Consider the following 13,131-nt stretch of genomic DNA (forward strand, 5'->3'; position numbering starts at 1 on the left):
AAGCTGAACTGATGAGAGACAGATCCATTACTTCAGTTCAAACTAAAGGTTATCGTGTGGCGTTACCTCAGCCTGCTTCAACTCTTCTTTGCAGACATCCTCTAAGGAGGCTTCCAGGAAGTTCATAGCGTAGCGTTCAATGGGAGTGAGCTAGGGAAAGGAGAATATGGTGATTGAACCAAGCACAAAATATAGATATAATGAAGATAAACAGCAGAACAAGATCCTAACTGTTTCATTAATTGGTGAAATACCCCCATCTTCACTCTGACAACTGCAAAGGCAACAACGCCCCACAAATGTTATCACTTCTGCTACAGATATTAACTTTTTTTTTCAAGGGCCAATGTTCCATTCTGGATTATTAAATTAATTTAATTACAGCTTGGCATGATTATTCACCTGCTCCACCAGAGCAGCAATTTCCTGCTCTGCTTTGGAGAGCTCCTCCACCTCCTCTTGTTCCCCTCCGTCATCCAACGGTATGTTCTCGTTGAACTCCGCCAGTTCTGCCACCTGCTCTGCTTTGGCCTGAGAGGCTGCCACTATGTCCTCCTCGTCCTCGGCGCGACACAGGGCCTGTGAGAAACATTATAAGATGATCGGGTTAGCTGCACACCACTGTTTGACATGTTTAACTTAAACCTAAAATGAGACTGTCGATCAGTTTTGAAATTCAACAGCAGCAAATCCCCTAAAATGCAGCTGTTACCAACTTTTTTTCTACAATAATATCTTAAGGACAGATTTTATTTCAAAGGATTCAAAAATACTTTGATATACGTAAACTAACTTGAAAACAATGATTAAAATTAAACTTTTTCCAAAATTTCAAGATAAACTCAGTACATAAATCATACATGTGAGTATATTGCCCATGAGATTCATATCTAACCTGCTCCAGAATGGTGGTGCTCTGTTTGTTGACAGTTTCCTCCTCCTCAGCTTGAGGCACTGACAGCTCCACCGCCACCTCTCTCTTCTCCCCGTCATTCATATCAAACAGCTCTCGGATGGTTTGCTGAGGAACAAAGTGAAAATGAGACACGGCTCTCTGAACTCGACAAAAAAAAAAAAAACAACACAAAACAAAAATGAGAGGCACTTGAACTGCTTAATGCCCTGACACAATAAACACAAATTAACTCAAAGAGAGCAGTTGCTAATAGTGCTAATAGGACATGGTAATAGTGTAATTTATCTAGTGCATTAATTACAAAACCTTGCAATGTCGGCGTACTTCAAACAGCATAATAGGTGTTACTGTGAAGGTAGATCTGAACCAGTTTAATTAAACGGGGCATAGACTGTGTTTCTGCAATTAAAAAAATCTTTATGTGCAAACAGTGACTACAGTCTGTCAGGCATCTCAGTCATCAAACACACACCTGCAACATGTTTGTGTGGATGAACCAGTGATTCATCATCACATGATTAACACGCCAGTTATGTGAAGAGGAGAGGAAAAGACCAGAGACAAACTAACGTACTTAACTTTATTTATGCTCTGCGCTTACACATGATGAGCCAGAGATTTTTACATAATTAAAAACTAAAGTCCAGTAAAATATCCCTGGATGATGGATTGTTTCATCTTCCGGTTCCCTTGGCCATGAGTCAAAATCTTAATTTCATAAAGTTCGATATTAGGTTGAAAAAAATGACGCTACTGTTGGTAAAATAAATAAACAGAAGGTATTACCTGTTTGAAGAAGGCAGTGGTAAAGTTTCCTCCTTCAATAGCCATATCTCCCAGCATCCTCTTCTGATTGGCTTTCTTCAAAATGTTCTCCTCCACTGTGCGCTCGCTGATCAACCTGAAGAGGATCATTTAAAAAACACATTAATATGTTGTAAAAGTCACAGTTTTAGTTAATCAGAACTATAAAGGAAATACAGTGGCTTTAAAATAACACAGGTGACTGACAATTTAATCAAACACCATTTCCTCCTTCTCTCACTTTCACAGTCCTCGTTTTTCTTCATCATACACCAGCTATCTATAGTCTTTCTAAGTCCTTAGCTGCCATTTGTGTTATTCAACTGAGGCGAGGACACATACACAATGTTTTTAATGGACATTTTGACTTTTCAAAAAAAGATGCATCTAGTATAATCAATACTGGCTGCATTCTATTTAGGTGTAGGTCATCAATTGTGCAGGATATAAGCCTTCTGACTGACTTAAATGGATTTGAGTCCTCATTAATATTAGTTACACATGCTTTTTATTGTAACTGCATCAAAATGTCTTTCTTGAAAAAAAAGGGAATTTGGGTACTTTCCAGCAGTTTTCTTCAAATTAGAATAAAACATCTCCCAAATGCTCAGCAGTAAAATGTGGCATCCTGATGCAGCTACCCTTCATACAAATCAAGTGTGGATTCACATGTAGACATGAAAATCCCTGTCACATAAGAATCTGGTTTGTTAAGATTTCACTTCCTGCTTTAATCTCATGTTTAAGAGAACATTAAAGTGTAATTGCAGCCTTGAACGGACCTTCCCTCTCCTGTTTATATGCACAGTTAAAGTCAATTTGTTCATTTTGCACCGCACCAACACAAATGCCATCACCTATAGATGTGGACGTCTCTGGTCTGTCCGATTCGGTGGCAGCGGTCCTGCGCCTGGGCGTCCATGGTGGGGTTCCAGTCACTGTCGTAAAACACGACGGTGTCGGCCCCCGTCAGGTTCACCCCAACACCTCCGCTGCGAGTTGACAAAATGAAGCAGAAAATACGCCGATCTGCGTTGAAGCGCTCCATGAGGGCCTGAAGGAGAAGGAAGAAGGTGCATAGAGTGTTCAGATCTGTGTTTGCCAAAGCGTTTTTTCCCTGAGGCCGGCTAAAATTTTCAACCATTCGTAAAGGGATTGCCACAGATTTATATTATGCAACAAACACCAGCAGTGTGACGAGGCTTTGTGTCTATTCTGTGCTGAGCGCTGCATGTTTGGCTTTTTTTTTTTCTGGTGGCAGCAAGTTAAAAAAATGTTTAACTTAGGGTAAAACTGCGCTAGACACTGTTACTTCTCACCCAGTTGTCAATCACAGTTGAGTGGCGAGACAAATAACCCAAACTCTGCCCTGCTCAGACGAAAATACTCCTTCAGCCAGGCTCCGTCCAACCAAACAATGGTTACCGCAGAGATAACTGGCGGGTCTGTCACCTCTCCCTATGTGCCTCAGTCTTTCCTTCAGCCAGAGTACTTCCTCCCACTGACCTTTTTACATTTAGTATGTCTTGATAACACAAACTATCTGCAAAATTAGGTAGCTGAAGCACATATTCTGTATCGTAGCAACCAAAGCATCTCATCTGAAAATAACACTTTGTCCCTTAAAGAAAGTGTCCCTAATTGAATATCTTTCCTTTCTTTTCTGCATATACACAAGATGAGATAATATGTAAGTGCACTGCTGTAATTTGGTGGAGGCAGGTCAGGTAAAGGATGTCAGGATAAAATATATTCAAAGTAAAATAAAAATCTGAAAATAGTGTCCATACTAACCTGTCTCTGCTCCACGCGGGTGCTGCCGTCCAGACGCAGGTATATGTGTCCGTGGTAGTTGAGGAACTGCTCCAGCACATCCAACATACGCGTCATCTGAGTGAAGATCAGCACTCTGTGGCCTCCTGTCTTCAGCTTTCGCAGCAGAGTGTGGAGAGTCTGCAGCTTACCTGCACGCAGGGGGAACACAGAACGAATACTAATTATTTAGTGAAACAAACAGTCACCGACGGTGGAGAATAACAAACTGAGCAGAACACATAATAATATAAACACAGGCAAGTAATGAACACTTATAGAGAACGGTAACCTAAAAACACCAGTTAACACTGGTTAACACAGGAGGGGGGCTATAGCTAATAAAAAGATGGTGGTGTTTGGATTTTAATGTGACTTGGCAGATTATTTTGTGGGACTTATGAGCTGAAAGTGAAAGCAGGTTTTCCTAAATTCATCAGTTCATTTAGCTGCCAAGAGCATCAGCTCTTCAGAAAAATTTAATTTAAAGGAAGCAGGTTTATGATTTTGCAGATAAATGACACGTGCATAATTGTCTTCTATCACTTTAAGAGCAAATACAGAAGATCAGTGCTCTTTCTGCTGCAGAAAAGCATCTTGACAGCTTACCACAGTCATACTGTATGAGCCTCAGGTCTGGGAACTGGGTCCTCATGTAACACTGGATACGATGGAGACTGCGGGTGAGCGGAGCGACTTGAGTCGACAGCATGGAGGAGAAGGCGGCCTGCTTGTGGCTCAGAGAGGGAGGAGGGTGGCAGCAGTGCATGGAGATTGGAGGAGCCTCCACTGGAGGAATCGCAAATGTAAACCTCAAGTGGGCACAGAAATTAACAGTTAAATCACAAAACGTGCCTTCTGTATCCACAGAGAAATATAATGGAGGAAAATCGAACGATCATTTATCTACCTGTCTACAATGTCGGTGAGCAGCTCCAGCCTGTCCTCGATGCTGTGGATGGCGCCTCTCACAGCGTGACTCTCAAACCAGAAGTCGTATTTGTTTTGCCACTGTGCGAACAGACAGCTGCTGTGGCCCGAGCGGCCCCAGTCGCCCTGAGAGCTCAGGGCAGCCGGCGAGGGACGGGGACCAGGGAGAAAAGTCAGGAAGTCCAAAACCTCCCGGCCGTACACAGGCTTTGCCCCGCAGTGGCGCTCGTTGACTCGAAAGATGAAGTCCAGACGGCTGTCGCGCTGCTGTTTAAGGCTATCTGCCAGCCATGACTGAGGGAGAGGGTAAACATTAGCGAGGTGAGGAAGAGCTGCAACACAACATGCTAAACCTGAGCTAAAACAGCACTGATCTTGTTTTTCATTGTTGTAAAAGTAAGAAAAGTTTGTTTTATGCGTCTTGCAACTGATTCCATGCTTGTTCAAGTGTGTGATGACATAAATCACCTTAAATATGGACGAGCGTAACTACAAGTGTATTTTGCTGAGTACCACAAGGTACAACTTGCTTACCATGTGGAAAGGAGAGCGAGGAGGTGGACGAGGCACTTTCCTGGGTGGAGGCAAGGCTTTTGCACCTGCACTGGGTCTCGACTTTGTGGCAACTGGTGTTTGACTGCTGCTGCTGTTGTCACGCGGTGCTGCTGAAGACTTGGACACAGAGGATGAGGGAGTGGCCTGAACTGGAGCTGAGGGGAGGACAGAGAAGAGAGCAGAGTGAGGCAAAAACATGCCTGATGTAAATAACTAAACTCTGCAGTATAAAGGACTGTGGATTTACAGGATTCAAAGTGTTTAAAGCGGTCTCTGGACCAAAATGTGTTTTGCTTGAGGATGTTTTACATTCACTGTGCAGAATGATGTATGAATCTGACAACAGAAAGTGTCAACGAGCACAATTTTGTGACATCTCAACTAGTTTGGAAGCCACTTGTGAGCCAGTACGCAACCTACACAAGTGTGATGTGGAAATTTAAATTCTCCCATGCACAAACACAGAGTGGACTTTTCAGTGAAGCAGGAGACATCTTGTTTCAAGCAGTAACAATATTTGCATATTTGTACATGGGCGTATACATGCACTTTACCTGGTTACTCAGAGACACAGGCAGGGGAAATGATTTTCCATAATCGACATAATTGATTATGGAAATACGGAATTACAGAATGACTTCCTTCCTGTGCATATTGTTTTATTTAATTTTGTTTTACAATTTATCCTGTTCTATTCTGAATTTAATTGTCTGTATGTTGTATTTTGTGTGCAGCATGAAGGAACTTCAACTCTAATTTCATTGTACAACCCTGGATTGTACAGTGATAATAAATGATCTTCATTCCTTGATATACATTAGGATTAGCATGTAGATCTTGTTTCTGTTGGTAGTCGTCTCTTAAGGCTTTTTAAATAACCGTCTGAAGTGGGTGTGTGTGGTTTGCACCATGACGGTGCTTTAAGAGACTTGGGTTACACCAGACGAGCAGTATGGAGGCATTTTATGTTTTCTTTTCGACTGTTTTTTCATTGTTTGCAATGCTCCTTTCCTGTAAAACTCCAGCTTGAGTCTCCCAGTGTTTTGTGTACTAAAAAACTAACCCCAGTCTTCCATTCAATTGACATTAGGGTGAGTAAATAATGACTGAACTTTCAGTTTTGGGTAAACTATCCCTTCAAGAACTTTTTAATGTAAAAACCATATCAAACACAAATTGTTATTCAGGGCAGAGTATTTGTTTATATCTTTAAAGCCTGTCTGGCGGAGATCTTTAAATGCACTAAACTGACTTCCTGTGACTGTCTAAACTTTTGTCTTGCATGACACACAGCACACATCTGGTACTCTAAAGAGATTAAAAAATCTGAGTGGGATGGTAGAGAAGGAAAAAAAAAATACTAAAGCAGAACTGGGTCAGATCATTATTGCGACTAATCTTGTCATGCATGCATTCAGCGTTATAAATTATGGCTCAAAGAGAATAATAACTGGAGCTCGTTCTCTCACCTGGCGGCTCTGTGCTTGACGGAGGAGGCTGCACTACTTTGAGGACAGGGCGAGGGGGGTGGGGCTGGTTCGGGGTGGGGCTAGGGTTTCCGGGTGGGGCTATGGTGTAGTGGGCGGTGGCGGGGCCGGGGGTGCGCTGGGCAATTTGCAGTGGAGCAGTGTTTCTGACAGGGGCGGTGTTGGCGTGAGGGTGTGGGGAAGGGGATGCCTGAGGAGCAACACGAGGGGAAGGGGCCACTGCCAGCGTGGGCACGGGCCCGCCCTCCTTGCCTGCTGTCTGACGCACGACGATCTTCACGACGCCGGGGCTGCTCACCATGGAGGGGGCCACTGAGGAAATGGAAAACATATCAGCTGTGAGAAACGGGGATTCTTACATAACGATATAATACTGACAGTTTTAGAAGATTTAACCTGACAGAGGTCGTTAGAGGATAATGTCAAAAGAAAATACTTGTCTTGTACAAACACAGAAAACACCTGTATATCTTCAGGCAAAGTGACCTTTTCTTTAACATAACGATCAGTACTTAATACAGTGGATCCCAAACTGAGGAGGGGGACATAGAACCACTATGAGGGAGGGCGTGGATGACCAGGGGAGAACTATAATGAAACAAAGTTGAATAAAAATGATCTATGTCGGGGAAATAAAGACTGCAACTAACAATTAGTTTCATTGTTGATTAGTCTGTCGATTATTTTCTTCATTGATCGATTAGTTGTTGTCTATACAATGTCAGAAAATGGTGAAAAGAAGCCAAAGATGACATCCTCAAATGTCTTGTTTTACACACAACCCAAAGATATTCAGTTTACTGTCATAGCCGAGTAAAAAAAAAAAAAAAAGCTGGAATCAGAGAATTGCTGCAGCTCTACAAGAGTTCAACTAATTCAACTTTATTCATATTTCAATCAGTTGCTTTCCCAAATATTGTCAATGAATATGAAAGAGTAAGAGAAAGAAGGAATAGAAACCTTGCGCGGAGGCATTGTGAGGCAGCCGATTTGCAGGGAGGGCGGCGGACGTGGTTGTGTTGGCTGCGCTCTGGACAGCCACCTGGGCCGGCTGGCTGATGAGGTGGTGCTGCACCCCGCTGGACACCAGGTGCATCACATTACCTGCAGCGTGACAGTGAGTCAGAAGGGTAATCAGAGAGACCCCCCTCCAAATTCTCCAAAGAACACATTATTACAAAATAAATTAGTAAGGACACTGCAACAGCATTTTTATGCTGACACTAGTTTTACTTTTAACTCTCAGGACAGAATACAGAATAATTCTTCCCTCTAGCATGGACTTCTCTGGTATAAACTAATATTAATCAGTTTTCTTTAATTCATTTAGTTGTTGTCCTGCCCTTAGAAGAAAGACAGTTAACAGCATATTTTACTAAATGCACACCCCTTTCCTTTAAAACTTTCCTTAAGAAACAGGAATTCTTCTCAGGAAGTCTGGTTTGGTGTAGCTTTGTTGTTGTCTGGGTGGAAACAGCAGACTTCTACAGTCACTGTACAGTGTCAGAAACAGGTTGTGATATTGGAAAAGGAAAAAGCTTTTGTCAGAAATCGGGAGAATTGTGATCCCAGGAGAAAATAGGGAGAGGGCGATGGAAAAACGTGAGCCTCCTGGGTAAAACAGGGAGGGTTGGCAAGTATGTGTAGATGTTCATGTGGGTCAACATGCAGAAAAAAAGCACCTGACAGACAACACTGCAACCTTATATGAATTAGAAGGTATTGTAAAAAATCCTTCTATATATTAACAGAATTACTGATTAGGAAAATCACAACTGTGACATATGATTATCTAACCATTAAATCTTAGCAGTTGAGAACAGATGCTGAATGACAGAAAGAACTGTCCATTCATTCACCCACAGTAAGTACAGGGCAGTCTGACACTAACCTTGAACGGGGCGTGCAGGGGCTGCTGGGACTTGGTGGATCTGGGCTCCAGACAGAGTCAGCTTGTTGCCCTGAAGCTGGAAGGTGACGGGTTTGCTGCCCTGACATGAGGACACAGGTCTACCTGCCAAGGAGGCGAGCTGGGCGATGCTCACTACCTCACCAGCTGGGGGAGGAAAACAGAAATAAAACGAGGATTAGAAATAATATTACATTTAGTTTAAAGCAAACCCAGTTATTACTTGGGAGTTATGACCCAAGTTTCGTAAATGAGCAACCGTGTGGAGGATTTAAAATGATGTGTGCTTCTTTAGCTGCTGAATTGACTATCAAAATAAATAAAAGTTAAGCATTTAAAGGATATGATAAATTAAAAAGAGTTACCTGTTCAGAAACACACAACTGAACGCTTCAAAAACACTGAAAATGACATCTGTGTATACTTACAAGGTAACCTGGCTTGCATATCTGGACTGAGCAGGACCCTCTGGGGCATGATGTTGCTGGGGTTTGGAGCTGGATGAGCTGGGATGCTGGCGGTGCAGGAGGTGGCGGTGGGAGGCCGTACGGTCAGCACCGGCTTTGGAGCGCTGGACCTAACTGCAGTTTGAGCTGGAAGATGCATGGGCGGGCGAGGAGAGGGAGTGGTTGCCACTGAACACACCACTAAAGGGAAAAGAGAAAAAGAAAAGCATTAGGAGAAATAAGGACAGAATAAACAAAATCATGTTCAAGTTTTTTTTTGTTTGCACTTAGTTTTCCCCACTTCACTTGCCTTGTTGAACCACAGGAGCAGGCGCAGGAGTTGAGGTGACTTCAGTGACAGCAGGAGGTTTGGGGGTCTGAGCTGCAGGGGGAACGGAGCAGGTAGGTTTGTTCATCAGGAGGACCGGTCGATTATCTCCTTTAGGAGGCGGCTGGAACATCCTAAAACAGAGACAGAACATTTGATCATCTTAGTATCTGGTTTCATTAACTCAGTGTCGAAGATCAACACCCGTTAAACACCAAATGTGAGAAAATTCAGGGTTTGCAGGAAAACTGAACTGAGGTCACTGGCCATATGGCTGGAAAAATTGCTAAGACTAATGTGATTTTTGCTGTGCACCATTCTCATCTTGACATCAGCAAACTATATTAACCATATTATAGTTATTTTTCTTTTCTGTTCCTGTCGATATTTATCCATCGACAGGCCTGGGTCGAGGGACCCGCTAACTGCTAGCCTGCGGCTCAGTGATTTAACCCACCTCCAGGATGTTTCTCTGTTCTTGAAAACGGAAGGGGGTCTATATTTTTGCGCATGGCGTCTTCTAAACAACACAGGGCAATTTAAAAAAAAATGCATGATGAAGTTTTATGGTGGGTAAAAAATATTTCTGTCTGGTAAATTTTCTCAGTCTATCTGCCACTGTTATATGAGCCAAAAAGTTATTTTGGACCCTGCCACTGACTATGCATTGATGTCCAGTTCTGCCTCCTACTTGAGCATTTTCAAAGTGCAAATAAAGCTCTTTATTTTGAATATAAAATGCAGAACCATCCCACTGACACACAGTACTGGTCGTCCTTCAACATGTTTCCATATTGTTGCTAGTACAATGACGATGCTTTGATACTTAATTTGTCTCTGTCTTGTCTTTATCTGAAATACATTTGTCTGAAACGTGCATTAACAGTGAGAGGAAATTTTTAAAATTCTGATTGTTTTTTATTTTTTTTTGCATTTAATGCCATTTTCTCTACAATTCTCACCATCAGAATATTCAATACAGACACATTTCGTTTGGTATTGAAAGTGATAACCAACCCAAACATTGTTTTACTTCTTTATGCTAAAATGAGAAAATGTAGAGGTATTGTTAATTATAGGTTATTATGCAATGGTTTTACTGCTTCAAAACACTTGAGATCAAATCAGGTTGTATGTGACCAATGAACTAAAATGAGTTTGACATCCCTGTCAAATGATGCACTTGGATGTATAATGGAAAGGTTGGCTGGTAGAATACGCAGCAGGGAAGATAAAGAAAAATCTATTTCACTTCTAGCAGCGTGTTTGTTCACAGTTCCATCAACACTATTGACAGATCGTCCAATTCTGATTGATCGCGGGCAGAGCTCGAGGTATCAATAACAGTGGCCTGTCCACTGATTTCTATGCATCTTAAGTAGGGGAGAGGCGCCTTAAATGTGATGCTTTACTGTTGTTACACACATTTTTTCTGGCTACATCAATGTCATCATGTCTTCACACTATAATCCTAAACATCCCTGAGAAATATCAAAAAGCTTCATTCAAATCTGCACACAGTTAGCACAGTTTTCATGTCATGCGTCTTAGTTCTGGTCCGTGAGAAACACCAAAGCATGGGCGCAACCAGTGGCTCATTTATAACACGAGGCATGATTACACAGGGTCTCCCCCCAAAAAAAGCAGGGGCTGTATTGGCAGCGAATAGGCTGCTCTGTGTTTAGTCTGATGTCATTATATTCTAAATCAGATTAGAGCTGGATACTATTTTTAACGCTTCCATCAATCAGATCCACAAACTATGCAGGTGTAATTAAAGTACTGCCAACAAAGAAGGACGCTCCAACTGGTATAATTTTAATAGTATTATTATTTTTCATATAGTATATGACCACAACCTTTTTATGAAATCAAACTGATAAACTGTTCATTAAGTGTTACGATTGTGGCGACTCTTACGTACTTTCATGTTGTTCTTTCTTGGGTGTTGTATTGCAAAGGAGGAAGTTCATATCAGTGTGAAACATTTCCTTGTACAGTTCTTGAGCAATTTAACATTTTAATAGGAAAAGAGAAATGATCCTGATCGGGTGTTGTTGGCTGCCATATGCTGGTCAGCTTTTCTAGACTGAAACATTGAGCAGATGACAGTCTGGACAAACTGCGAAGTGACCTTTAATAAAGTCCTTAACTGAAATTGCTCCCACAGTACAGAACACTGCAGTTACAGATGAGGCTAACTGTTGAAACTATGAGGCAGACAGATGCAGGCTCAAATGTTCTGTTCTGTGGATTTGTCTGCACAACGTGTGGTTAGAAAAGTATTCATAGGTATCAGGAGCTGCACTGCGTACCTGTTGACCTTCATGCGGACTGGTTTGGGTCTCGGTGGGGGTTCAGGGGAGTCCACGATCTCCTGGATCAATTGGCGGCTGGCCTTGTGGCGCGGCAGGAAGACATCTGCCTGGTACCGGGACACTCGGCTCTCCAGGCCGACAAGGTCAAACATAGAAAGGTCGCAGCGCTGAGGACACAAAAACAATTTGTTTCTTTTTGATCAGAATCATTATCCTCGCTCAACATACCAAAAATGTTATTTCTCTTCTTGGTTTGATTTTCTGACCAAACTGAAGTTATTTTCATTTTCCTTTTTATGCGAACCTTCAAGGGAGAAACCTCCAGGGCGTCCTGCACCAGGGAGGCAGTGTGGAAAACAATGGGCTGCGTGATGAAAGGAGACTGGATGGGTCGAGGGTCAAACAGGTTGGGGTGGTTGCACACTTTGCGGAGCTGCATCAGGATGTTAATCACGGACATGAAGTGGCCGCTGGCCAACGTTTCCCGAGTCCTGAAAACCAGAAACAAAAAAAAGTGATGAACGGAGAGAACAAGCTAGTAATATGAACAATCAATACAAGAAACAATTGATTAGGGTAAGAAAAAAAAGTATGTGATTGTTTTCAGTTAAATAATATGACACAAAAAAAATGATTGCAAATATTACAAAAACAAGGTTCCAGACTGTCTAACTAATGCAGTCTAACACTGGGTTCTAACACCTTTTTCCAAAGACAAATTCAAGCACTTTTCAAGAATATTCAAGGTGAATTTTCAAGCTTTTCCAGCACCTTACAGCTGTGACAAATTGCATGCTTATACACATATGCACAAAATGTTTGTGATTTATTTACTTCATCACATTAAATCAGAGATTATTGTGCTTTAAACAAAGGAAAACACAACAAAGTTTGAAATGTTTAAAATGCGTCACCTGTCTCACTGTTTGTCTGAGCCAATAACTGACTTTATTTCTTTGTCTAAAAGGCAAACTATTCAGTCGGGTAGCAATTTGACAGACAATGCAATTACAATTTTAAGCCATTTAAAGCATTTTATCCAAAATCCAAGCACCTGTACAAGTCTTGAAAACAACAGTCTTGCATTAAATCCTCCTTTCATGAAGGCTGTAATGTTCAGTTTTATTGAAATTGTTTTAGAAAGGTGTTGATTCAACCGTATGATTATTTTGAAGGCTGCAGTTTGCAGCGATGTTGAAAAACTGAAATGCCTCTCTGTGTCATTATAACCTTCGCAAACCCAACATTCATCACGGGACTGTTAGACTGCATTTGTTTTAGCTAGTTGTACAAAATAAACTGACAACAGATATGTGAGAAGGGAAGAAAAAAAACGTTTATGGCAAATATCCGTTTTCCAAGGAGAAATCTTGAGTCTCATAATAAAAAACTCAGTTACTTAAAAAAGAAATGTTTTTGTTGTGAACTGGATCCAGAGTTTGTATTAGCTGGCACATCCTATGTCTTTGGCAGCATCACATGTAGCTGTCTGACATATTTCCTCCATATTTTGAAAACTTTTATTTTCATCTGTCAAACAGACCACACAAAATATGATTAACCTGTGAAAAAAGTGCATTACCTGCGATTACTTTCTTGTCAATATTGAAGTTTGCTGCACGCCAC

General features: G+C 41.7%; 1 protein-coding gene across 3 annotated transcripts in view; it reads right to left on the reverse strand.

Moving 5' to 3' along the window:
* Positions 1-13,131, reverse strand: part of srcap (Snf2-related CREBBP activator protein) — a 48,072-nt gene that overhangs the window by 6,940 nt on the left and 28,001 nt on the right. For all 3 annotated transcript variants that reach the window (XM_084741700.1, XM_084741698.1, XM_084741699.1), the window contains 16 exons: positions 11,810-11,996; positions 11,503-11,672; positions 9,170-9,321; positions 8,842-9,060; positions 8,396-8,560; positions 7,465-7,608; positions 6,487-6,816; positions 4,997-5,172; positions 4,443-4,756; positions 4,142-4,344; positions 3,515-3,684; positions 2,578-2,774; positions 1,703-1,817; positions 896-1,021; positions 403-579; positions 67-150 (listed from right to left, as the gene is read on the reverse strand). In XM_084741700.1, the coding sequence (XP_084597826.1) occupies positions 67-150; positions 403-579; positions 896-1,021; positions 1,703-1,817; positions 2,578-2,774; positions 3,515-3,684; positions 4,142-4,344; positions 4,443-4,756; positions 4,997-5,172; positions 6,487-6,816; positions 7,465-7,608; positions 8,396-8,560; positions 8,842-9,060; positions 9,170-9,321; positions 11,503-11,672; positions 11,810-11,996 (2,929 nt within the window). The remainder of the gene's footprint in view (positions 1-66; positions 151-402; positions 580-895; positions 1,022-1,702; positions 1,818-2,577; positions 2,775-3,514; positions 3,685-4,141; positions 4,345-4,442; positions 4,757-4,996; positions 5,173-6,486; positions 6,817-7,464; positions 7,609-8,395; positions 8,561-8,841; positions 9,061-9,169; positions 9,322-11,502; positions 11,673-11,809; positions 11,997-13,131) is intronic.

Source organism: Lutjanus erythropterus, chromosome 17 (genome assembly GCF_056507025.1).
Source record: "Lutjanus erythropterus isolate fLutEry1 chromosome 17, fLutEry1.hap2, whole genome shotgun sequence".
Classification (NCBI taxonomy): domain Eukaryota; kingdom Metazoa; phylum Chordata; class Actinopteri; order Lutjaniformes; family Lutjanidae; genus Lutjanus; species Lutjanus erythropterus.